Source organism: Apteryx mantelli, chromosome 18, assembly GCF_036417845.1.
Source record: "Apteryx mantelli isolate bAptMan1 chromosome 18, bAptMan1.hap1, whole genome shotgun sequence".
Taxonomy (NCBI): Eukaryota; Metazoa; Chordata; class Aves; order Apterygiformes; family Apterygidae; genus Apteryx; species Apteryx mantelli.
Genome location: NC_089995.1, coordinates 13,805,487 through 13,831,774, shown reverse-complemented (window position 1 = coordinate 13,831,774; position 26,288 = coordinate 13,805,487). Strand labels below are relative to the sequence as shown.

Here is a 26,288-nt window from a genome sequence, read left to right as displayed (position 1 = left end):
GCCTAAGAGAACATATCGGATTATGCAAGGTCAAGCTCACAAAAGTTGGGCAGTCTTAGACACCTTTGGGGCAGCCTTAGCTTGCTTAGATACTGCAATGTATTCACACGAAGTGGCCAAATTAACAGTACACAGGCAAACTTGGTTTTGCCATTTCCTAACTTCTGAGTGCTCGATTTTGTACTGCCTTAATAAAGTTCTTTTAAAAGTGGTTGTGTATGGATAACTGCGTGCGGGAATTCTGCCAACCTAAACATGAGGGGTTCAGGAGGTTTTTCTAGTCTTGTGAGTTTCTCCACTGAAAGAAAAGATTAAAAAAAGTATAGCTAAATTGGGAACAATACTTTACTGCGCACTGTTCTTCAGTTCTTCATAGGCACTTCGAAAGCTTGAAAAAAAGATCACAAAATTAGGAAGTTATTTAATAAGAATGAAATGTACTGATGCAGAAACATAAACAGAAATGCCAGATGTATAATGTCAGCTTGTAATATGCAACTTCAATTAATTCTTAATTCATTTGTTTTCTTAACTTTTGTTTTGCCATCTGGAAAAGGCCATTTTCTACTGACAGATCATAGCAGAAAAAATCCAAAGTTCAGGTTTGTTTCAAGGAAAAGAAGCCTTGTTTTTGCACTCAAGAGTCCTTTCTTCTAGGTCTCATTCATGCAGAAGCCTCAGGATAAACTTAGGCCTAAATTGGGAGGCAGCACGATCTACATGAAAGTTTAGTAGTTTTCAAAGTTTTGCTCTTGAAAGAAAAAATCTGAAAGCTGTTCTGTAAAAGGAAAGGAAGTCACAGGAAACGCCGGAGTTAATGATACACACATAGTCATTTTGGTAGTGTGTAAATGCATGCTTATTATAATGTTACATGTGAGATTTTTGGCTGGCTCTTACTTGTGTTATTTTAAAAAACAACCTACATTTATCCAGTAAGAAAAATCAACCCATTAATAAAACAAACAAACTTTATAGTTAAGCAGTTTTGAGTAGTGGAAACACACAATTACTTTGTTCTTTGAAGCTAATCAAAACAAAAGTAAAAAACAGTACAATGAACAGTGTCACTTTTGCATTGACACCCATTAGACAAAGTGATAAAGTACACATGAAGTTGTCAGCATAACATAAAGAAATCTTAACTGGACATGGTCAAAGGATCTGCATCACCCCGCTTTAACAATAAATCCCTCTATTTATATAGCAGTAACAGATGATTTATACCAGCATTATATTCTGTTGTCATCTTTTAATCAATTCAATCTACAGACCACCTAGGTTTCACTCTATATGAACCAGCAGCCTTGCTCAGTAGTTGTTTTTCTTTCTAAAATGCCTAAATGTTGGTTTACACAAATATTTTCTAATCAGTATATTAAGTTTATAGGCATGTATCTGATTACAAAGAATAACTTCTCAGTACAGTACTGAACTAATCTCACCCCTATACAGATTACTTTCTTCTTTTTATATTAGTGTTTCTGAATCATAAAAAAAATTCTCAGATATGTACACTGAAATTTGTACAAATGTGCACATTTAAAGACTTAAACATTGGAGAAATTTTTGTTATAATTCATCTTCTTTCAAAAAGAGTACAAGGTTAGAAGACACCATAGAGTCCATATCCTGAGGAAAACATATACTTGGAATTACAATAGGATTTTTGACCTGTTCGGTTTGTAGCTAAAGAACATATTAGCAGTATAGAAATCCACTAATTTCTCAAAGATTTTCAAACATTTTCATTTCTGGATAATCACCAGATGCTCCGACTTCAGACAAACAGTGTTTGTGTTGTATCTGCACAGGCCAACTGAGAGCAGCACACAGAACACATTCATTAACTACCTGCACACAGTTTCATGCAGATGAACAATCTAAACTCAATCCTCTCTTTCCTTCCCGTCCCCCAGCTCCCTCCATTTTCTGGGATGCTGTTCTTATATTTTTTCCTTGAAAATGAATATAGTTCACTCACCACTTGCCCGCTCTCAACGTGCTCACTTGAGGACTGGAGTAAGGACGCTGACCCAGACTGAAATGGCATGAAAAAGTGGCTCTCCAACTCAAGCACCTTTAGTGCTGCCGTGAAGCGCTACTGTAGCTGTAACCCAGCTACCGCAAACATGAAGTTCGGAGTGCTTGTTTTACACATTCTTTCCTTTAAACGTAGGGATTTTTGGTTGTGTTTTTATCTCAGTGACTTTATACAGAAAACAAAACTCAGGATATGGCGTTTCAGGACACCATGTGGAGCAAAATAAGTATAGCTTCAAAAGCTTAAAACATTAGAGTTAAGTCACTATTGTGCCTAAGAATTAAGGAGGTGTTCCCATTGAGATGAAAATGCCAAACACGTTTTCTAAGAACAAGGGATGACATGTATAGAGTTTTCTTGCATTAGGCAACTGCAACATTAAATATCTTAAGATAGTAAAAATCCATCATCACAAGGTGCACAACTGGGGACCACTATGTAAATATCCTGGCTGCTAAATCAAAATTATAATAAAAATTGCAAGTGTACATGTGCAGGGAACAGAAACCCTTTATAGTTTATTGGTGAGAAAAAACTCTAGCAATTTGCAAAGTGAGTTTCCAACTTTATCCCACTAACAGCATTTCAGGAGAAAAAAGTAGCATGGAGTACTGTTGTCAAGCAATTACAATCCCATATTTTTAGAAAATTATATTATAGTAATCAATCATCAATCTTTCTGTTTTACATACATGGTATTATCTTGCTCTTTGATTCCTAAGGCTCTTCAACACCACCACCAAACTGGGTGCCTAGCCTGCATATGCATTTGTTATAGTTGTGCATTCATATTTGATGACTGCCAATGTAGAGAAATAGTTATTATCATTCATGCACAAAAGATTTCCTTTAAGATGTGGATAACTATGTGAAAATAGTAGAAACTGTTTTCTGTTCCTTTCCCATTATTAGGCTTCACGACATTTTAGAAACCTATTCATACAGGGGGCCCAAAGGACAGACAAGAGTGCAAATATCCAGAAAGGGAAGACTACCTAAGCAGCCTCTACTGGCTCTTATAAAAATTAACAGTACATGTATATGCAAGTAGCTATCTGAAAAGAATGGCAAGAACAATCATTAGATTAATAACTTGATTTCTACTATCATGTATCAATTATACACTGTTTTCTAACATCTGGTGTCATGTGAGAACACCAGACAATAATATTATTTATAAACTCTTTTCATGCATAGCTTCCTAAGATACATAATGCCCTCCAGAATAATTCACTTTCTATGAACACTTGATGAAAGTATTTGCTCTGGTGTCATCATGTAAAGTACAACTTACAAAAATCCCAGTGGCTTAAGAACATATACCCAATATAGAAATGATTTTGGCAATATACCCAAAGACTAGCCTTTTAAGAACCTTGCCAGGGAACATCCATAGTTTTCCTTCTGCTGCATGAGAAAGAAGGGATCGGTCAAATGGACAAGTAAAAAGGTTCCCACTGATCATTCATTTTATTTTAAGCTCAGCGAAAACAAAGCATTATCCAGACAATTCAGTGCTACTATCTCTTTAGGCTGTTGTCAAAAATGGGAAGGAAAGACCTCAGAATTTTGTCAAGTTCCAAAATATAAAAATTCCATTTAACAGTCTGGTTTAGGACTGACAGTGTGGGTCAGCCCCAGCTGAGACTGCAGCTGTTACCAGTACATCCTTAGCTAGCCATTTAAACCAAGGTCCTCTCTTTGGTGGTCTCTTTCAATCACATTTGTAAGGCATCTAGAGCATGAGAGTGTTTTCCTGGCCTCTGTGTACTTCTGGAATACAAACAAGAGAAACAACTTTGCTCACAAATAACTAAGTTCCAAGTTTTCACAGATCATTGAGGAGTGCAGCTATTAAACACCAAAAGGAGAGACACACTGCTGGCTTTCTTCATCTGGAAGCTCCCTTTGCTAGCAAAATCATTTGTGGTAGCTAACTGTGTGTGACATTTGCCTGCAACATTATTAAAGATATCCCCACAAGAAACCAGGTTAAAGCTTCAATCTTCCACCTTTTGAAAAGAAGCTTTTCTAGGGCTTTTTTTCCAGCAGGACAAAGTGCTCTCAGAAAAGTTAATATCTTTTTTTTTTTTTTTTTTTTTTAAGAAAAGCAAATTAGGAATTCAGCTCTTCAGAAAACACATTTTTAGCAAGGTCAGAATGTTTATAGCCTCCAAAAAAACCCACTGGATAGAGTTCAGTCTCCCTTTAGTCAAGGTTTTCCTCAAAAATATTCTTCAAAGCCATGAAAACTTATTTTACAACATCAGTTACAACCTTATCTTTTTGAAAAGACTCCTTTTAAATGCTTCTTGTAAAAGCTTCCATTAGCTTCTAATGCCCTGAAAGTATCGCTTTCTTGATCAGTTCTGCCCAATTTGTCACGCTGAACTCACTGCTTCTTTCTTTCCAGCTCATCTCCCATCTTCTCTGCCTTTACAAGCAACTTTAACTGCTTTGTCCCTTCCATCCTAAGCAGACAAGGCACTAACATTTTAAAATGCTCAAGATACTCATTTCTGTTGGCTCTTCTAGAGGAAGCTTCCACAGAGTTGTGTTCATAAGCTGAACACACCAGTGAGAATTTTTTTCAATTTTCTTTTTAAACCTCACATAAAATTTTGCTTATTTGCACTTGCAAAGCAGGAAACCCTTGAGACACGTGAAATAAATATAAAGGTCAATGATGCAGTAAGAGTGTAGTAGACAGAGTGCAGCCCGAACAGTCTCCTCAAGAATCACAGGAACGATAAAGGAAAGAAAGAAGCCACATTTTAAAGACGCATCTTAATCCTGAAGGGTGTTATATAAACTCTGGTATGCTACGCTAGACTGGCATGTCACTGATGGTTTCTGGATCTAACATCTATGAATATACGGGGATTTACTTCCTCAAAAAACTATTTCATCTACTGAAGTTCAACATGCTAAAATATATTGAGTTTATGTATTTTGTAATAAAAGTATGCTTAGAAACACAACTGTCTTAGCCTCGCTTTCAATATACCATCAACTGTATTGACTACTGAATCCAATCAACTGAAAAATGGGAAGTTATGTAGTACGTCAGCAGTCAGTATGATTATTTTGAACAACGCTTATGTATATCAGGCTTAGGATGGAGTTGGATTGATTTTAGAAATCAAAATTAGGCTGGAAAAAAAAAAATCATCCTGAGATAAGACTGACAGTCTCCTGATGCCATAAGCAAACTAAGTTGGCAGAGAATACTGTTCTTTCCCACCCCCCCCCTCTAAAACTGTGAGAACATGACAAAAGTAACAAAAGAAACTTTAATTTGGGGGCTTTATTTAACTTCTTTTCTTTTCTTTTTTTTTGATGCTACATAGTCAAACAGGATTGGTCTTTTTACGGCATAGAACTAGTTTACTACTAATATTTTTTTCCCCTAGATAGACTTATTTACATACAAAAACAGTTTCCTGACCACTGTTTCACCAATGCTCAGATGATCAAAACTCCAACAATTGTGTAGTGCCCAAAACACCAGGAGGCAGAAGAATCTCGCATCACTACAGCAGCAAATTTTTAGTTCTAGTCACTGGCTTTAAAACAGGTGCCTTTTTATACCATATAGTATTAGTCAATTTTGTGACAATAAGGAAACATGAGATGAAATACATTAAATAAGTTAAATATGCATTAAACATCTCTGAATAACATTTTAATTCAACTAAATGAACCAACAGCAATGTAGCTTGGTCCCTTTATGAGAAGGCGGCATTGACCTTTATTCCAAATGAGCGTCAGACCAGTCAATATATGCCTCTTAATGATGCCTAGCACATTCAGCATTGCCACATACAATTCTTTTCAGCTTCTCACTATTCATTTAAGTGCCAAGAAATTGGTAACTTGCACAGAGTTGAAGACACTGACAGAAACTGTTAAATTTATGAGCAGAATGGTGGATTAACATATTTTACAGAAGTTATCAACACCTCCTGCCTAACCCAGCTCCAAACATCCAATAGGGCCAGCTCCAGCAGTGGAGGAATAGTTTTTTTCTATTTTTCTTTTTTTAAAAAGAGGTAATCCAGCAACATGTACCAGGGTCTAAGAATGTTTAAAATGACATATACAATATTCCATTGTAGTGTTAAATCACGATTTTTCCCCCCCATTCATCACTGAAGAATATTCTCTTTCATTCACTCATTGTACATTTTAAACTTTCTAGATTATGTTACATAATATTTGTGCAGGGGTAATTTAAAGGCAAGACCTGTGAGATGTCATACATTAATTTTTTTTAAACATTGTTATGAATAAATTTAATCCAATGATATGGCAGAACCATCAAACCAATTTACAATTCCCAGCATGCTGCCTCTACAAGGCTATTTTTCCTATAATTACACCAAAGATAAAGAACAAAACCACCAAAGCAAGTAGTCTGGAGCTGAGCCCTTCCTCCTTGACAGCAGCTGCAGAAGCAGATATTGGATTGTTTGTCTGGGGTGCCTTCCTCATCCGAAGTCCATCTTCTTCCTAAAGGAAGGTATGTGGATTATTTCTTTTGAAAAAAGCATTAGTATTTACCCACCCAAGTGTGCATAATGAAATAGGGGAATGCTTATGTAAAGCTAACTTACAGCTCTACTTCTTAGATAAACCTGAGCAGGAGAGGGCAGTGAGGTAGCAGAGGCACTTTGTATCTACTTGGCTGGCAAAAAGCAAACCACATGCTCTAAAAGTTTTCTCCTCCTGACTAAGGTAACAAGGGAAGGGACAAGGAAGCCTGCAAGAAACGTGTCCACAGTCTGCAGAATGCTCCAGAACATCAGAAACAGTGAAGAAGGGAATGGCATGAAGATGTTGGTCTTGCTCTGTATGTGAATATAGTGCTGTTGGAGAAAATGCTTTTCAATATAGCTTGTTAAGATAGGTTGCAAAAACGTACAGTTGTAAGGGAATTATACTCATTATTCCTCTAGCGAGCTGGGGTTTTCACAAGCAAGTTCCCCAAGCATTTAAAGGGAAATCTATTTTCCCCACCATATATATACTGACATTCTGACAGTATCTCAAAACTAATGGTACTTATTAAGACTTTTCTTTGGTATGATTTTAACAGATCTCTTGATTTAAAGATGTATGAGACAACGGATAAAGCAACTTCATAACACTGGCTATTACCATTTCAAGAGGAGCTAATGTTCCCCACTTCTTGATCTAAGCTGTTGTGCAGCGCAGCTGCGTGTTAACACACTCCATTCCACACACAGACTGAACTTCAGCGGTTGGCAGAACGAGCCTTTTGTGACCTAACTTGTATTCAGCTGACGCAAGTGTTAGGCTTTACTACATGAGACAACATTAGAGTGTGAAAGTATAAAATACTAAAGCAACATCCTCCAATTTAAGCATAAAAAAAAAACAGTCAAGAAATAAAATTATAATAAGAGTTAATGCAGCCTTTAAAATTGATGGAGAAGAGAAATTCAAAAAAATCAATCTATGTCAGTGTTGCTCACTTTTGAATTCAAAGGAGCACCTAACTTTTGGAGGAGAATATTAAGTGTCACAGACTACCTGGTATCTCACTACTACTAGGAATCTGGGTAGGGGACAATTGATTTTTGTAAACAATAAAGCGTCGCTTACTTATATGGTACTTTCATTGATAAACATTTTAATTTTCTTTTGACTGTGCCTCTAGTCTGGCAACACCTGGTAGCTGGCAGTCATTAAACATACTGTCTTCTCACATTTTACAGACATTTCTGACACTTCAAAGGGAGGAACAGCTCACAGTTTTAAAAGATTATTGTAAGAAGTCAACTCAATTCTAGATATCTCCTGAAGACTACTTATTCAAGAAGGCTGCTTTGAAAAAACAGAACAAAACAACCCCCCCCCCCCAATATGGCATTAATAGTATTGTGAGCCACTGCCAAAAGAGCACAAGGAGAAGTTAAGCTTGCATCTCAGCTATACACACATATTATTTCTATGTGCAAAACAAAACTGATTTAGAAGCGTTTAAAGAATTTCTTCATGCTTCAGCCAGACAAGCAACATCATAGCTGACAGAACATAGAGTTTCTTTCATTGGGCCGGAATAGTCATGAATGTTAAGTTTTCAGTGGTGCTATTATCTATGAAATTAAACTTTAGTAACAAATGAAAATACTGTAAAAGAGTATTTCAGCATGGTGATAAAGGCTTCTAATTTACTTGATTTCATGGTAATGTGCTAGATATGGCAGAAAGCAGACTTCCTATTGATTAGTGTTACTTTGGTCATTTCTACTGCATATTATAGGTGCTATTATTTGAATATTCAGTACTGGCACAAGACTGCCCTCAAGCTCCCATCACTTTGAGAGAACAGAACCAAAGCTAACACTGAATGCTTAATTCTGACTGAGAAAATAAGGTGGGAAAATAAAAAAAGAATTCATCACTTTGGGCTGCTATCCAATCAGTTTCTCTGACTGCATGAGTTTTATGCTGCTTTCAAAGGAAGCACTGATTTCAGCACTTTTTTTCCTGAATTTACAGAAAGAAACCTAAGTTCTCTTTTGATTTATAGACAATATTAAACTATTGTACCATGGTCAGGTAACCAAACCTTTCAGCCTCAAGCATCTTTTCAGGAAAGAAGCGTATCTGGAAAAAAAAAACATCTTTACCTTAAACTGTTTATTCTCCTCCCGTAACCTCTGAACTTCTACTTGAAGCCTCTTATATTCTTCCATTACTTTCTTAACTTCAATGTCATCCAAAGAGGAACTTATTGATTTAGACATTACAGAAGAATCTGTCTTTGTTGCAGTTGTGGATACAATTTTATTTATTTCTATATCATGCTGTTAAAAAAGGACAGAGTGATCTTTGGTTAGTTATTAACACCACACCACACACCTGATATTCAGGAGGAGAATCAGGTAAAATTGTCTGTGCACACCTGAAACGTGCCTGTATTAAAAGAAATAAACACCGTTTTTCTTTCTGCAACCTTTACTTCCCCCTCCTGTTTCAAAGAAACCACCAGATCAGCAGCAGTAAGCGCAGACAGAACGATCCCTAGTTTCAGCCTCTGCATATTGAACAAGGAAACATCTGTAGAACATCCCTCACAACAAGAATGGGAACTTGAGTCCCATTTGCTCTCTCTGCTTTGTGGCCCCAAACCTTCACAGTCTGCTTACAGAGCACCAAGACTCTCCTCCATTCTCCCTCCCCAAAGCACAACGCAAGTAGCTACTCCAAGAACAAACATATTGTTAGGAACCACCCAACTGCTCTGCTACAGTTCGCTCACTCTTTACTTCCCACAGCTGGATAGCACCTCTCTGTCTTTCTGTGCTTCTGCAGTGAAAGAGGAACTTTCAATCCAAGTTAGGAACAGAAGCTGCAGAGCTCCAAAACTTCTTTCCTTTCCTGCTTTGGAATTCCCTGTATGTTGTGTACTACAAAATGAAAAGGGACCAACTCTAGTTAAAGAAGAAAAACAAACCACTCTTCCTCCAACAAGAATACCACCAAAGTATTAACCAGAAGGTTTTATCAATAAAGTAACAGAATCTTGTTGCTACTTGTGCTTTGTTTTGCCAAAATGAATTTTAGGGATTATAGAAAAATTACTCCTGAACAGAGTTGCTGTTAAGTTTCACATAACTCAGATTCTTTCCTTCCTCTTGTCACACCTCTAAACTGGACACATGGAAAATACACTAAAACAAAAGCACCTACTTCTAGGGCAAATGTTCAGTTTGGAGCAGGTAGGCGAGACACAACGAGCCTACAAATGTGCCATTTTACCAATGCGTGACTGTAATTACAAGCTGCTCAGTGCAAGGTAGAACACTTGTGCCTTCAGTAGCCACATAGGAGAAAACATTTCTAGGTTTGGTCCATCCAGTATCAGTTCCACATTTCATACTACATACTTCCATTAGAAATTAGCTGGTGCCTTCATGGCCCTAACAAGGATCCTACTCCATCATAATTGCTAATTGCAATATAACCCCTAGCTGCATTTGTGTCTTCCCAGATAGCTTTCCAATTCTTTACCTGCTGAAATCACTGCTGAAATCAAGGAAGGAAAGGGAAGAGTGTTGGACAGGCAAGTTTTTACTGCTGATGGTTATAACCTCTATGGTACAAACTGAGAGCTTTTAGGAACATCAATCAGCATCTTTCAAAATACATGCATTTTAATGTTTTTTATCCTACATGATCCTTAGTGAACAAAGATCAACTCCAAGAATTTTTGTGATTGCTACACTTGCATTGTCCAAATTAGCTGCTAGTTATATTAAGCATCACTAAGATTTTAAATAGTTTTAACTTTATGTTTTCAAAGGGTGATGGTCATCCAGATAGTGAAACAAGGGGTTCTGTCTTTTGCTTATATAGCTGTCTGTATAAACATGCCATTCTACATAATTAGCTGTGGTATTAAGTTAAATCACTCAAAACACAGTTGAAAATACTCACAGGCTTATCATTTTCCGCTGGTAGCTCAAACACACACCTAAGTTTCGAATCCATGAGTTCTTCTGGTTTTGCTTCTTTCCACTTGAAAAATTAAATATTAAATAATGATATAATAAGACACATGGAAAACACAGTATAATACGTAAACGAATCACACCACCTTACTCAAGAAAAACTCCATAGGTGTTTATCATGTTACCAATAAAAACATACATGATCAAAAATGAAAAACAAATACGTAACTCTGAGTTGTATCTTAGAGAGATCAGAAACTATAGAGTATTTCATTCTAAACAGTTTGAAGCTTACACAATTAATTCACATGAGAAAACGGAACTGTGTCAGAGTAATGAGCACAGACAGGGGGAGCTATGGTCCAGACCAAAAAAAGAAAAGAGAGGAGGAGGGCATTCAAAGAAAGGGAAAAGCAACAAAAGCCAAAATCAGTAAACCAACTCTACAATGTTAGTTCTGAAGTCTTTGCTCAGCTGGAGTACCTATTCAAACTTCTCAAATTTCAAATGAGGCTTTCAAGTTTTCTCCTGACTGGTACAGATTACAGGACTGTTCCTCCCCTTCTTCATTTCGCACTGGCCAGGGAGAGTCCTCACACTTGCAAGGACATACATGATTCACAGGCTAGGTTTTACTTTTGCAGCATCAGTTCCTCAACAACGACGGATGTACTGCACACAGAAAGAGGTAACTTTCCCCTCTCTTCCTTCTCTCTCCTTCAATTAGGGAGTATGCCATAATAAAGTTTCTCTTCCAATATTCATAGTAGGGATTCACAGCTATAAATCCTTGCCCAGTATCAGCTGTAACCCTGAACTGAAAAGGTTGGTTCACAGTAGTGATATATAGTTAGAAGAGCCCACATTTATGTTCCCGGAGTTTTCATATGCTTCTCTTCACTTTGCCTGTACTTTGTTTAGCAAGATATTGCTCAGCGTATCTCAAGTAGGTGTCAAGTTATGGCTAACCCCAGCGCAACCTGAAGAATTTGACTCATCCTAAGCAGCTGAAGAGCAGCTCTGCAGCTCCTCTGTGGCTGAGGTCAGAATTCTATTTTGAGCCTGCTGGCTGGCTGTGAAGTGTTGAAAGCTTTATAGTACTCCAGTAATTTGTCTCACCTGTTTATCCAGACTGGGAGGATATTTGGAGAGTGGTAACAAAACTAAGAACTGATCAAGTGTTATAGGGGAAAAAAAAACAATATTGGTCTGGAGAGCTCTGGAAATTGAAAGGATCATTTAGGTCCAAAAAACATTTGTTGCTAGCAGAACATTTTTCATGGTATAAAGTAATTCGTAAAAATTAAAGAGAGGCAGACTGGCTAATCCTTCTACCAATGCAGAAATTTTATCGCTACTGGTGTTTCTCTCATCAGATCTTATTTTGAGGCACATTAAACAAATACTGTTCCACAAATCTCTTTGAAAAAGGAGAATTCTTTGTAAATTAACTCTACAGAGTGTCTAAGCTTTAAAGGTATAACCCTATTCAAGCAGAATATAGGTCTCAGAGAAGTACAAATTATGCAACACTGAAGTCAACCGCAGCGTTTTCTACTATATCTAAAAAAGACATTAATTCACAAGCATGCTCCAGAAGTTGAATCCTAAACTTCTTTAAAAAAAACAAAGAAACAAAAAAACCCTCTATGCTTGAACTACTGTGCAACTTCTATTTTGGAAAGTGACCTGCATTTTCATATTACCTCCCACATTTAAAAGCATGGGAAAAAGGCTTAGTTCTTCATGAAGCACAGCAAATGAAAGTCAAAAATGAAGCCAAGCACAATAATAATAATAACAATAAAATTCTACGACAATTAATATGATCATGTATGTATTCAAAGAGAATAGAAAAGGAGTTTAATCTGTTCCTTTGATGTTTTACTATGCCATGAAACCAAATATGTAATAAAGAGTGAACCCTTCCGGCTTCTATTGAAAAACCGGCTTTCTCCTCTTTTAAAGAGGCTCGGCAGTGGCAGCATTTACAAGATTCTGCAATCCTAAATGGAATTAGTCTAAAGGTACTGTTGAATTACATAAATTTCCCCAGATGAGTTTAAATGAAAAGTCTTCTTAAATTTTAAAGAGCTGTTCAGTAGATGCACATTGAAAAGGCTACTGTAGAAAAGTCATAACATATATTCTGAACTTTTTTCCATATTTATATGCATACATACAAACACACACACAAACCCACACTTTAGAGAGCAACAGGCTTTTTATTGTGTCCTCAACAACTACTGAGTACTCTCTCAAATTAAAAAAGCTAGATCAAAGAAAGCTTTCTCATGCCTTCTTGTAGTAGCAAAAATCTTGCTGTTACCAGAAAGCCCCCAGCTGACATGTTGCTGTGTTCCTTTCCAAATCATCTTAAAGTAGCGAGACATCTTATTTCTTTTGTCCTTTGCCTCAGCACCTATCTGCTTCTGTTATTCCCATTTGTAATCCACAGGACAAGATCTATGAGGGCAGTTCCACAACACACATAGGCGGAGATAAAGAAAAACACAATACTTTTGATGCATCCTGGTTCCCACTGGGAAAAGGAAGCTGCTCAAGGGAAGACCTGAGACTGAGGAAACAGAAGCGTAACATCTAAAAGATGCCACAGATCAGATCCTTAGAATATATAGCTCAAGTCTGTCTTTTTACAAAATCTTTTGTGTGTGTGTGTGTATATATATATATATATATATATATACACACACACACACATACACACACACACATTTTTTTTAAAAATACAAGTACTTAAGATTTGTTTCATGGCCTAGTATCCCACTACTAACAGTCCTAAGGAAGCAACCACGGACATCTACTAAGTTTTCTGTGCTGTGTCTTTAGCACAAGAATCACGGGGCTGAAGATAAAAAGAACACACTTTTCTGTGCACAAGGATATAAATCTGGTAAAGCTTCCAAGGAAAATTCCAGTGTAGTTCAACAACAGCACTTAAGCAATGCAGTAAAAGGTCTTATAAAATTTACATAATCAGAAATAAATCTGTTTTAATTAATTTCAATACTTACTACTGCTTCCATATCTGAAGTATCAGCTGGAGCAAACATAGACTGAACCATAAACTTGTGTTTACTTTTCTCATTAGGATCATAGTCAAAAGGCTGTAGCATCACTGCAAGAAAAACAAGAAAACCCCACACGCACTGTTAGCATTGCTCTGATGCATTGTCATCCTCTGATGATGCAGTTACAAGATCCAAGAAATACAGACATTGAAATGATTGTTGTATAGCCCTAAGACAAAAGCAGCAGCTGGGATCAGAAACTCTACTTAAAAGAAAAGACTTAAAAAAACAACCAAGCTAACAAACAAAAAAACCCACAACTAAGACAGACTTCTTCAGCCTGTCTATGTTTTTGTTTGAGAATTGTGGAAATGCTGATCACTGTACAATATTCTGTACACAATATGGCAAGATAATAATAGCAATTTATACTCATCTTTAAACTCATCAGCATATTTTACATATCTTCTGGGACAGAAGAAAAAATTCTCAAAGAAAATACCATGTTTTTTTCTCCACCCTTAGGAACAAGCAACAAGCAGGCATTTTAATTACTTGTACACACAGTATTGCTGATGGTTCCTGAGATGAACTATAGAGGCAGGCAAAGTCAAACATTTTAAACCTCAAGGTTCAAGTCTCAGGATGGAAATTTCCTCTAGAAAGTTTAAGAGCCTCATGATATTTGTTTTATCAAGTACAACTATTTCTCTTCCAAAAACAAGTTGTGGAAAGTTTGCTACCAAGTTTATGGAAGTTTAGGGTTAAATGCTTTACAAACTTTGCCTCTGAAAGGTGTAAAAGAAATGTATTTCTCTCGATCCAAAAATCATAATCATGGTGGAATTTATTTAAGTAGAAAATGACTGTGTTCGGGGGCGGCTCTCCTTTTTTGGGAAAGGATTAATCTACTAAAGTAACTTCAAGATGGAGAGTTGTGTATTTCATTTACCAGGAATATTCTTTAATCACAGTGGTCATTTAGAACCTCTATATTTTTGCGAATTATACTTGGATATTCAATTACTGTGCAATTCACAGAATGTATTTTGCTTGAAGATTAGACAGCACACAATGTAAAAATAAGCAAAGTAAAATACACTAGATGTTGCAAAAAGTTAAGAACAACCCAAAAATCAGACTTGCATATTCTGCAATTACTGCTAATATAAAAGAACTGGGATTACTTGCATGTACCAGTACTATTAAAATTATGTGCCCAAATTCACCTGCACCAACTGCAGGGGTTTGTAATATAAAAATGGTATCTAATGATCCCATTTATTATAAATGAAGAAAAGCCAAATCAGTCTGCCTCCTTCAATAAGCAGAATATGTTATGGCTGTGCCATCTTTATTATGCACACAATCTGTGGCCATCAACAACCACATGCCTTTTAAAGCTGTGAGAAGAACAGGAAGACAGCAAATTGTCTCAAATGAAGTGCTTTAAAAACTATTATACATTTTAAACTCACCTTGCAGCAATCAAATACTAGTCCAAAATAAGTGTCTGCAAACTAACTGACTACTTTTAAAACTATTGCTCCAAACAGAATTGGGCAATACAGCATCAAATAGCTGTAGAATATTTTTTCCCCTATAGTAGACAAATGGCTGTTATTTCAAGTCTACATAAAGCGTCAGAGCAAACTGGGAAGTCAAAACCATCCAATGTTTATGGAACCTCTCCAGATCTGCAGTTTTATCAGTTTGCTTTGCCCAGTGCAACTATAAGCTCATCTGAAAATCATTATTTCCCAAGTGATAGTGCTGAAGCCATTCCTGAATGCCAAATGATTGCTGCTCTGAATTCCATTCACTGAATCAGAACAGCAGGCAGCTACAGAGGGCTTGACAGCAGAAATGTTGTTAGCACTCGTATTTTTAGATCGATACATGAAAGCCACATTGACACAAATTATTCAGCAAATGTTTTGTATGCCAGATTGGAAGCTCAAAAATACCTACTTTGTTCAGGAGGAAACCAAACCATTTCAATATTTATTCAAAGACTACTGGGGGTTTCTGGGAAAGATCAGCTCTATAGAACTGCCCTGATTACTAGACGATTTGCTACTGTCAAATGTGGGTCTTTTGTTTTGACTGGAAATTCCATCCCTTACATAACAACTATGTGAAAAGCCTATGTTTCATGTGAAAAGCCTATGTTTCTACAAAATGCTTCATAAAATCAGTCATCTGGTCAAAAACTCGTGACCAGCTTTCATTAGAACCCTTTGTTCTAAGAAATAAACAATTAACACGAGTTTCAAGTTTACTAGTACCAAGATATTTCAAAAGGTGGTTGAAACACATATTACTTTGCCTAAATTGATCATCTTACAGCTAGGATACATAAAATACGCTACCACAAGCAAAAAACTGCGAAGTCATTGGGAGACCAATGGAGTAAGCATAAGATAGATCGTATTTTCTAGGAATACTTTGAGCCCAGTTGTGTCTCTCAAATTTCAAACATGAAGGACCAATCTTACATACATCCTGTTTTAAAATGTCTCCAGTTTTCAAACACATTCCTGTTGCATCCCCTCATATGTCATGCAAAAACCTCTGCAGATTTTGGGTATGTGTGTGCGCATGCACACGTGTGTGGTTACCACCTACCATCCTCCTCCTTTTCCTAGCACAGTTTACTGCCAGAAGTCAATATCGACTTCAGAAGCATCACCCTTCAGGTTTTTGCTAGAGTAAGCCTCCTCCTTCCTCAAGGAGGGATGGAGGAAATTTCAAGAAAGCAGCATGGAAGCAGGCAGCCCTCTATTTTTAAAGCCAGCTGGTTCTAGCACTCCCTTCCAAGAGGAGGAGAAGGAACAGAAAAATCTCACTGCTCAGATAGCCAGTGACCTTCCTCTAGTTTCCATCTAAATTTATCAATGGCCTGTTTACTCGGTCTTGGACCAATATTGCCCTTACACTTAAATAGCAAAGGGGAAGAGCCATGTACCTTTAACACATTCCAAGACATCACTTGCAGTGACTCTTGGCCTTCTGGTAAAATAACCAAGCCAAACGCAATCTGTCTTCTCTATGGCCAGCTCTCCATTCATGCTCTCCACCTGTTCTCCTTTGAACTCCTCTAGACAAGTTACTCTAAGTAAACACCCATGAAATCTTACTAGTGCCTTGCACAATAGCACTTGCACTTTCTAAGCTCTTCCATTACCCAGCCTGTGTGCACACCTACATTTGTCTTTTTCATAGCCATGTTATGTTAGCATCTCCATCACCCAATGATCAGCAAAAACACCCTAATATCCCCTCGCCTCTGTTCCACAAGGTTGCAATTACAGCAGAAGCACTTTATTCTCCAAGTACATGATTTTGCATTTTTTTTTACGATGAAGCTCATCCTGTTTCTTCTGCTGCAGCCTTCAAGGACACCCAGTTCTTGCTGCATGTTATCTTCAGCCTCCCAACTTTACATCATTAAAAGTGTTTATAGTGTACTTTCTTCTTGTGCCAGAACTGCTCATAAAAGCATTAAACAAGATTAGTACCAAGAATCACTCTCAAGAAACGTAACTAGTAACTTCTTTCTAATACATCTCAAAAGCTATCCATCCACCACATCATTGTTTATTCTTTAAGTAGCCCATTCTATAATCTGTGAACCTATTTCTGTCTTTTCTAGCTTTATTAATAAATTTTTCTGTGTGGCACTGTATGAAATGCTTTACAGTCTGGATGGATCAGATCTACACTTATCTTGCCTTTACAAAAAAGCCTCAACCAGCTGGAGGGCAAACCTCAAGATCGGTGTAATCTGGGTCAGCTCCACTGAAGGCAAACAAAGGGCACTCACATTTACAGATACAAGCAGAAACCACCGCATCACTTCATGCTTGTACATGCTTACATAGTTCTTTCTGCAGATATTTTAATAATATTAAAAACCACCGAATCTGTGAAGATCCAGACACACTCTTACAAAGCAGATGGCAAAATCACAACAAAGCTCGGCAATAACTACAGTCTTGGAAGCTCTGGGAGGATGGCACGCTGCCACGACATCGCCTTGGGAGACTCGCACAGCCGATGCGGGGCTGGAACGTGGGTCTGCACCGCATGGAGCACCAGGGGACGATCCACGATCGATTGGTATCTTAGCGAAGGGGGACAGACACGCTGCGACTGAAGAGCAGTTACAGAAGCGCCATACTGAAGGAACTGCAAACTGCCTTTTCAGTCAGGCAAGTTCACCAAAGACTGAAAAGACCCCCGGAGGGTATTCTGCAACGCCCTAACAGTAACTTCAGCTTCTCCCTGTTTCGAGAAGGTGCAGGTAGCCTGCTCTCTTCAGCAGGACACTGCTCACAGATGGCACCATCTGTGCATCACCTCTCCCCATGTTACACATCTATCTGCAGGCTCATCGGCATCTGCTGATTTCTTCCATTTTTCCTTTGTAATCCACTCATGTATTTTATATAGATTTCAACCTCTGAGAAGCCATCCACCTCCCCAAATATCTTTGCTCAAATAAGCCATGTTAGAAAACAGACAAACAAACAAATAAAACCAGAATGTGTGTGCAAACCCTTGTTTTCAGAGTACTTCAGACCAAACACAATCAGATCAGATGACAGTGTGCACACACACTTCCTGACAGTTATGTAAACTCAACCGTTAAAATTACATGTTATTATATAACAGGTGAAAACACAGGCTACAAACCTGACATTGCAGCAAGCAGTGCATGGTGATAGGGCCTTAAGTGCTGATATTTAGGAAGAGCTGTGATATGGCTTTAGAAGCCAGTATTAGACATTCCACTAGGAAATAGAAACCTTTATTTTTCTAGCATTTTACATGTATTAAATGAGCCATCATAGTAGCATAAATAAATTAGAACAATGTACTGATAACTGCTTCTATCTCAGGATACAATATCTTCTCAAGAACTTACATTGAAATAGCAAATATAGTACCATAGGCAGGTAAGAAAGGCATCCAATTACTACCAGTGCAAGGAAGATACAGGCTGCCCCAAACCAAGCGTCAGTCAGTAATATTCTGAGAAACTAATATGTTGTTCCAGAGCTTCGTGACATTATACTTCGGCACTGATTTTTTTGAGAGATGAGGTGCAGTACCGATCCAGTGCTATCAAGTGGTTGCATTAAAGCCAGTCAACAATTCCCAGAAGGACAGATTACATATAGTAAATAGAGCCCAATTAGGTTAAATACCCGGAATTTGTTACTGAATTAACCAGATTCTAATAATTTCTCATCAGTAGTATTTTCACTAGGTATAGAAGAATAAAGTGCTATTTTTATGCCTTGCACAAGACTTGAACAACATCACTGAAAATAACTGATTCAGAGGCAAAAAAAAATTCTATTTATATTACACTTTATTAAATCCAAAATAAGCTCTCTGTTCTTAAGCAATGTTACTCCAAAGCAAAGGTTAAACACATCTGCCTCCCTCCCTGTGAATCTGAAAACAATTCTGTTCTGTAAGTTAATGAAAGAGCCCCCCTTCAATCCCTCCTGTCAATCCTAAAGATCCCTTCTGTGTATCAGAACCAAAGACAGTGCCATTTTCAAGCCCCAAATTAGGTCCCAAGCGTGGCTTAAAGGAGCTACTGGGAATGCAATATATACAGCTCCATTAAAGAGAAATTCTGTCACAGCAGAAGGCAGCTTCAATTTAGAAGGTTTTAAGAAATTAAGAGCTAACATTTATAACCCCAGAATTCAGTAAGATATCCACCTATAAATTTACATTAACATATTATCTAAAGAACTAGGTATGTGAGTACTGCTTGCATTTTAATATGTAATATTAATATAAGGACTGCCATTTTAGGGTAGTTATTTATTATCATTAAGTTAATATCAGCATGAAAATATGTTGATCACAAAAGTGAACTCTGTGATTAAATATACCAAAGCAACTTTCAAAATCAACAAAATTGTAAATGACTACAAAGGAAGTTATCAAAAAGGGAAATTTTTCAAAGCTATATAGGCAAGAGCAAAGCATAACTTAGGGTCATCAGCACAGCAATCTCTCATAATGGGATACGTTAACTCAAGTCTTGGACTAGATCCATACCTTATCAGGTATGTCGCTGGGAAGAGTGGGGATGGAAAGCAAGTAAGATGCTGGCATGCTGGCAGCACAACATAAGGTGGTTTGCACAACACTTGCCTATACTATGTTCTGCTCAAGGTAGAGCAAAGGGTCATTGTAAGCAAAAGTTTAAGAAAACACTCAAAGTCGAGATCAAGATGACATTTATAAAAGCACCACATGTGCAAACAAAGGAAGAGAGTCTTTAATTTTGAAAGTTCATTGGAAAGATGAAAGGAATCCATATCTTCATAGCATAAAGATAATTTGTAGCTAGGAACCATGCTAATTTTCATTATCACTTCATTGATTTGTATGCATTTAATATGCTTGCCTGCAGCTAGTATAGATGACAGACAGCTTTACTTGGGAATTGTCCTGAGTTTCAGAAATCTCAATTCCTCTCTAGAGAGCTTTATTTCATTTACATATTAGTCATTTCAAAGCTTACTGCATACAAGCTAGCCTTCTTCTGAAGCAGAACTGCTTCGCCTGTCCCCCCGTCGGTACTGCATTGCACTAGTTACCTCCTCACTCTGCGACATTCTCCAGAGATTAACTACAAGTGAGGCGCAATTCTGCAATCGTATGCATGCTCAATTTGACACAGCAGAAACCCCAGAGACAACAGTTCAGTGTGTGCACAAAGGTAAACATATGCAAGAAGATTCACAGGATTAGAATCTTGTCATATTACAATGCAAATTATTTTCAGGATCAAGTTTTATTTTGTTGAAGCAAGCTCTCCAAGAATGAGAATTTGAAATACTTTACGTTTTATTCAGCAAAAAACGAAGTCTTTATTTTTACATTTTGATGTTTTACAAGTAAAGAGGAGTTGTTTTAGTTCCCCAAATTATTTATTCCAGGACAGAAAAGTTTGGCAAGAGACTAACAACAAACCATAAATCCTAACAGGAAGTAGTTTGTTGAGGTGGACTTCCATAGGCCAATATCTTATCTATTTTTATTATACCAATATCAAAATTTATTAAGAACTGGAACGTTTATAGAAACCATTTTCTTAAGTGAAAAGTTAGGCTTTATTTATGCCATCTGCCTCTATTACACCTTTCGAATAGAATTATTTAGACTGCCAAAAACATGGATCAGAGAAGTCTGACAAATCTAGTTTGAAACTTCAGTGACAAAATACATTATTTTTAAGCAAAAAACAACAAATAGGAGAGGAAAAAGTCTTTTCAGAAATCCCACGAGCAATGAGGGAGTTACAGCAGAAATTCTCAGCAGTATTTGAGGCCACTAGTTATACATAGTACAACTCTACAATTCATATATAATTTTAAAACAGAACATCTTCAATAGAGCTCTCTATTACAGTGATGTGACTGAATCATGAAGTACATGTTAGGAATGATGCACCTTTCCATGTTTATGGGAAATACTCACTTCATGCATATGAAGTAAGCCACTCCTTTGCTTTTCCATTACCAAACTTAAGCAAGTCAAGAGTTACTGACTCATTAGAGAAAAATAAAACCATTAACCTTTCCTATGGAACAGCAAAGATTTAGTCACTTGACATTTCTAACCAAAGCATATTGCATCTTCATGGAACACAAAACAAGCACGTTTTGAAAGTAAAAGTTTTCATTATTGTTTATACTGGGTGCAGTTTGGCGACTGTCTACACCAATTTAAACTGGTGTGGTTGCAGTCCACCCAGTTTTACTCTTCCCTTCACGTGTCTGTCCTAGCACTTGTCTGATCATGCAGTGAACCAGTTCAGTAAACTAAGATGGCAAAAAAAAAAAAAAAAAAAAAAAAAAAAAAAATCTAACCCTACAAAAATAATCCCACAGGGAGGGCAGGGCTGCAGCAGCGCTGACTTGGATAGACTGGCTAAAGCTGTTATGGAACTGCAAGTCATTTATGCATTTCTCCCTTCCCCCCACCCCACCCCAAAACAAGATGTAAAAACAAACCCATTACTACTGGACCAGGCACAAGGGAACTAAAGATGTATGAAATGGTTGTTTCTCCACAACATCACATTCTCTTGCTTTTACAAGCGTTCAGCAAAACACTTTCAATTGCAAAGCATTCCAAGAAATCATTGATTTGATGAAGCTATTTTTGACTACCAAAAACCTGCTTGAATGACTTACCAGAAACATTAATTGATGTTCCTGCATCGATAATTCCACTGTTAGGCCTTACACAGTATCTACGTGGTGCTGTGGTCTTAACTTTGAAGCACACATTTCTGTCTGTAGGATTGCCGAGTTTCAGGTTTGTGGTGACAACATCTGTGAAAGGCCCTGAGGAAGACAGCAAAAGTAGACTTTAAATCACAAAGAAAATATGCTCCAAGCAGAAGCTAAGCAGGCTCCAAATCTCTGCTCACAAATCTTATAAAGTAATTGCATGTTCAATTCCCGTCTATGGCACTTTCAGATAATTGTGCACATGAAGCTAAGGACGTAGTGAGGCCTCTGAACATTTTGACATGTAGCATGCGTGAACACTGACAGCGTTAACAGTTCAAGCTGATCATTAAAAGCAAAACAAAAAGGGAGGAATCATTTATACATGGGGCTAACATGACAACATAGTATTCATATGATGCCAAATTCTCTGTTTGACCACGGTTGTCCCACTGTAACTATTGAGTCAGAGCAAATCCAGGCTTACAGAGATACTATATATAATATCTATGTTACAGACGATATGTAGGGGAGACTATTATTGACTAGAAAGGCCAGTATAGTACATTAACTAGAGAGGAGATTATAACAAAGCGGCTGACAGTGTCATCTGCATATGTAGGCTGGGCCTCCACGAGAGCAGGATGCCACTGGCTATTCGAAATGCCACAGCCATAACTGGCCCCACCAGCGTTCTACGTGCACCTCTTTCTCCTGCCAGGTCTTTCCCTTATTTCTTCCCCAGTAATTCACCTGGCTACTAGAAATGAAATATCAGAAGAAATCTTCATAAACTAGCCTATGTCACCAAGACAGGAAAGAACTGCATGGAAAGAGGAAAATTCTCGGATACTGATAGCACTGGCCATGACTGCTGTAATAGCAAAGGCAGAATCGAACCATTGGCAAGTTCTGCAATAACAAACGCAGGCAAATAAGTGAATTTCTGGCAGACTCCCTACCTACTCGTAACTGCCATGATCCCCAAGGTTAGAAGAAAGGCTAGTTACTGGTTTACTAAAAGACACTGATAAATCAGATACAGGTAGCAAGTAACTGCACTCTTTGCTCAATTTGCAGAGAACTAAAATTGAAGTGTAAATGCAATTTTATCAACTGTCTTTGGCACAAAAAGAACAATTTGATGTCTGAATAAAATATCTTCATCTATCCTCAGGAATAAAAGCAAAATGGATAAAAAGACTAACAAAATTTTTCTCACAGAAATGATAGTCCTAAAAATTAAAAAGGATAAGTGGTTATTTTTATTAAAAAAAAAGCAACATTCCACTGTTTGTATTTTGCTCCCTTGAGAAAACAGGGTTGGTTCTGGACCGCAGCATGGTTGGCTTGAAAAAATTTAAGTTTGTTTCCTTTTCCACAAATATATCACACAAATTTGTCTCTTAAGATGCCATTTAATATCACTGTAGAAGTATTATAGTCCTGCAACCTTTGTCCTTGATCCAAATAATGCTAAATATTTAAAGCAAAAAAATTAGACAACAAGGTAGCACCGCTCCTACCTGCACTCTGAAGAAGTCAGATCTTCATTTACAATCTGACAGCAAAAAAGGGAAGCAATTAGATTTTCCAATCCAATGGGAAAGATTTCACCAAACCTGTGCCTGGTGAAATGCCAAGCTGTGAGCGCATGAAGCACAGCTGTCAGGTTTTCTCTGTGTTTTGCATGCAGAGAGAGTCTTTAAGTCCAATGGAAAATAACTGGGCAGGAGAAGCCGTGAGTTGTTAAGTTAAACAAGTGAAGCTATCAGAAAAATCCAGCAAACATTTAGGTATGTAAAGACAGTAGCAGATCTTCAAGATAGCTCTAACTGGCAGAAGTCTACTATTTCAGAAGAAATCACTTGATGCCTGAGCATTAAAGATGTGCCTTTACTACAAAATTACAGCTTGAGCCACCCTGGTGCAGAGGGAGGGTCGTGTGTACAAAGCCCTACATATGCAGCTGCATCCTCAACAGCACTTTACTACTCCGCACGCTGGGACAGATTTCCTGTGGGAAATACCATGTTTTTACTTGGCTGATCCCTGAATGCATGCGCAGTGCATGCCCCCCTGCACAGAGCTGCTGTTTGTAATAGTAATACCAGAATAATTCTTTGTATAAAATAATTTCCAAATGGAGTTACTTATTGCTAACGTAGACCATACTGAAATATTTGGCAGCAAAACCTTTCAGCAGACCAAAATGATTTCTTGTATGCCTAACTGACTTCTCTGCTTCTTTTCTGTCCACTAAACATAAAAAAAATTTTTTTTTTTTGGGATACATTTCCCCCCAATTACAGGTTCTACAGATCACAGAGCACAACCGCACTAGAAGGCTGACATCTGCTTTCAGCAAGCTTGCGCACAGGCTTATTCCTTTTGACATTGCTATGCAAATAGTGTGAGCAAAGCAGAAGGGCGCAGACACCCAGGATTAAAGGTGATGGTTTCAAGCGCATAAGAAGAGAATAAATAGGCAACAGAGTACTGCTTGGGGGTAATTAGGGCATGGCAATGAAATACTATCAGCCACGCTTGGTCAGCCTGACTTTTAAGAGTGAGGCCCTGGGCTGCCAACTCAGGCTGAAATGAAAACTTGATAGCCTGCTGCTAAACCCCTAGGGTCAAACCCGGATTAAAGATTTTTCAGGTGGGTGGTGGTAACAGACTCCAGGATAAACACAGTCTAATTCTGCACTGGAAATACACTTTTGCTTTCTAACATCTGGATTTGCGCACGTACGGTATGGGCATAAATGGTCATAACAGAGAGACAACACCCACCCCAGAGCTTCACTTTTCAAGACAAGGTATTAAGACTTCTAGAATCACACCCAGAGCTTCAGTAAGATAAAATACTCTACACTACTCCCCAGGGCCTTCCCATTATCAGCACAGAAATAATTTAGTCTTTGTCCTCACTGCAAGTGGATGGACAAGTATATGCAACATTTGGACAATACCTATACCCCCAAGATGGGCTGCAAAGCCTAGCTACAATCAGTCAGGTTTGTGCATCTGGACAGCACTTGGGTTAAAACCAACTAGTTTACTCTGCAATGAAGACAGACTAAACAGAAGCTGCACTCTTAAAATGTGACTCTTGTTTCATAAAGTTCAAAACAAAAGAATATATTTGTAAATGTTTACAATATTCCTGGAAAAGCAAAGCTTATATTTCTGCAAACACAAACCCAGTAGGTCTAAGGGCAGGGTGCTTTCTAAATGACATTTCACACTTAAAAAAAAAAAAAAAAAAACCACACAACTATTTTTCTCCCCTATTTTTAAAGATCATGAGAAAAATGCCACTGGTGTCATCCCAAGGACAAAGTTATGGGAAACTCAGGGGCTGGACGTGCATCATCTGACATGGGGTTGCCATGGGAGCAAGCTGTCCATAAGGAAGAATGCAGCAAATTGAATTTGGTGGTGAAAGTTTGCAACGTTCCACAAGGGCCTGACGGCTTTTTCCTGCCAGTCAGAATAAAGTCAGTTTGTGTTCATGCAAACTGTGCGCATCTCATAATATGCAAACTAGCAGGTACTATTTAAAGAAAAATCAGATGTCCCATGTTCATGCAACAACAAACAAGACATACAGCTGATTTTCATAGAATCACTTTTCACCAGGGTTAGTTTCAAACTACAGCTGTGGCTTTCCACCCAGGGGCTATGCAAACAACCCTTCACATTTGAAGATCACAGTATTATCTCAGAATTTGCCACGCTCCATTTCCTATTCAAACACCAGTGCTGTATCAATCTTTCCTAAGAGTGCCATTCTGCAGTGTAGTGCATTATAATATCACAGATCATTTTAGTAATAATACAAAAACCTGAGAATTAGGTCAGAAGAACATGATGTCAACTCTATTTAAATTCTAAATAAGCTTCATAACAAAAACAAAAAAACCCCACAACCCACACCACACAGGGCACATGCTTATAACAGCAAGTCCAGGCTTTTGATGAAAGCTTTTTGTTCATCATGGTATTTGCTTTAAGTTTCATATCACTCTCTTCTTACAGCTAGATCATTTGCACAGAATCTTAATAAAATTCTCATCTTAACCAAAGATCCTTGCATCAGCACCACAAATTAAACAACCCTCACACACACGTACTTGCAATGCAAATATGACTGCTGTAGCCTAGTTCAGCGTGTAAAAGGAAAGTTAGTGCAAGTGCAACAGAAGCAAAGATTTGGTGGCAGAGGCTTTGGCAGAAACTTTCAAAGCAAAGAGGTACAGTCCTCTGCAGACTTGCATGTGCACATATTACTACTGTATCTTCAGTATTAACTGCTTATGTTAATTGGGCACCATCCCACGGCCACGTTAGCCTTGCAGCAGTCTGTCTCACTCTCATCCCCATCATTGCCTGTGCTCTTGCACAGCGTTCGTCGGGCTGCACGGAGGGCCAGGTCAGGGAGCTGCTTGGG

General features: G+C 37.8%; 1 protein-coding gene across 1 annotated transcript in view; it reads right to left on the bottom strand.

Moving 5' to 3' along the window:
• Window positions 1-953: 953 nt before the first annotated feature.
• VAPB (VAMP associated protein B and C) overlaps window positions 954-26,288 on the bottom strand; it is a 37,669-nt gene continuing 12,334 nt past the window's right edge. The window contains exons 2-6 of the mRNA XM_067307915.1: window positions 21,794-21,946; window positions 13,563-13,666; window positions 10,514-10,594; window positions 8,704-8,880; window positions 954-6,556 (exon numbers count right to left, since the gene is read on the bottom strand). Coding sequence (XP_067164016.1) covers window positions 6,398-6,556; window positions 8,704-8,880; window positions 10,514-10,594; window positions 13,563-13,666; window positions 21,794-21,946 — 674 coding nt within the window. The 3' untranslated portion in view covers window positions 954-6,397. The remainder of the gene's footprint in view (window positions 6,557-8,703; window positions 8,881-10,513; window positions 10,595-13,562; window positions 13,667-21,793; window positions 21,947-26,288) is intronic.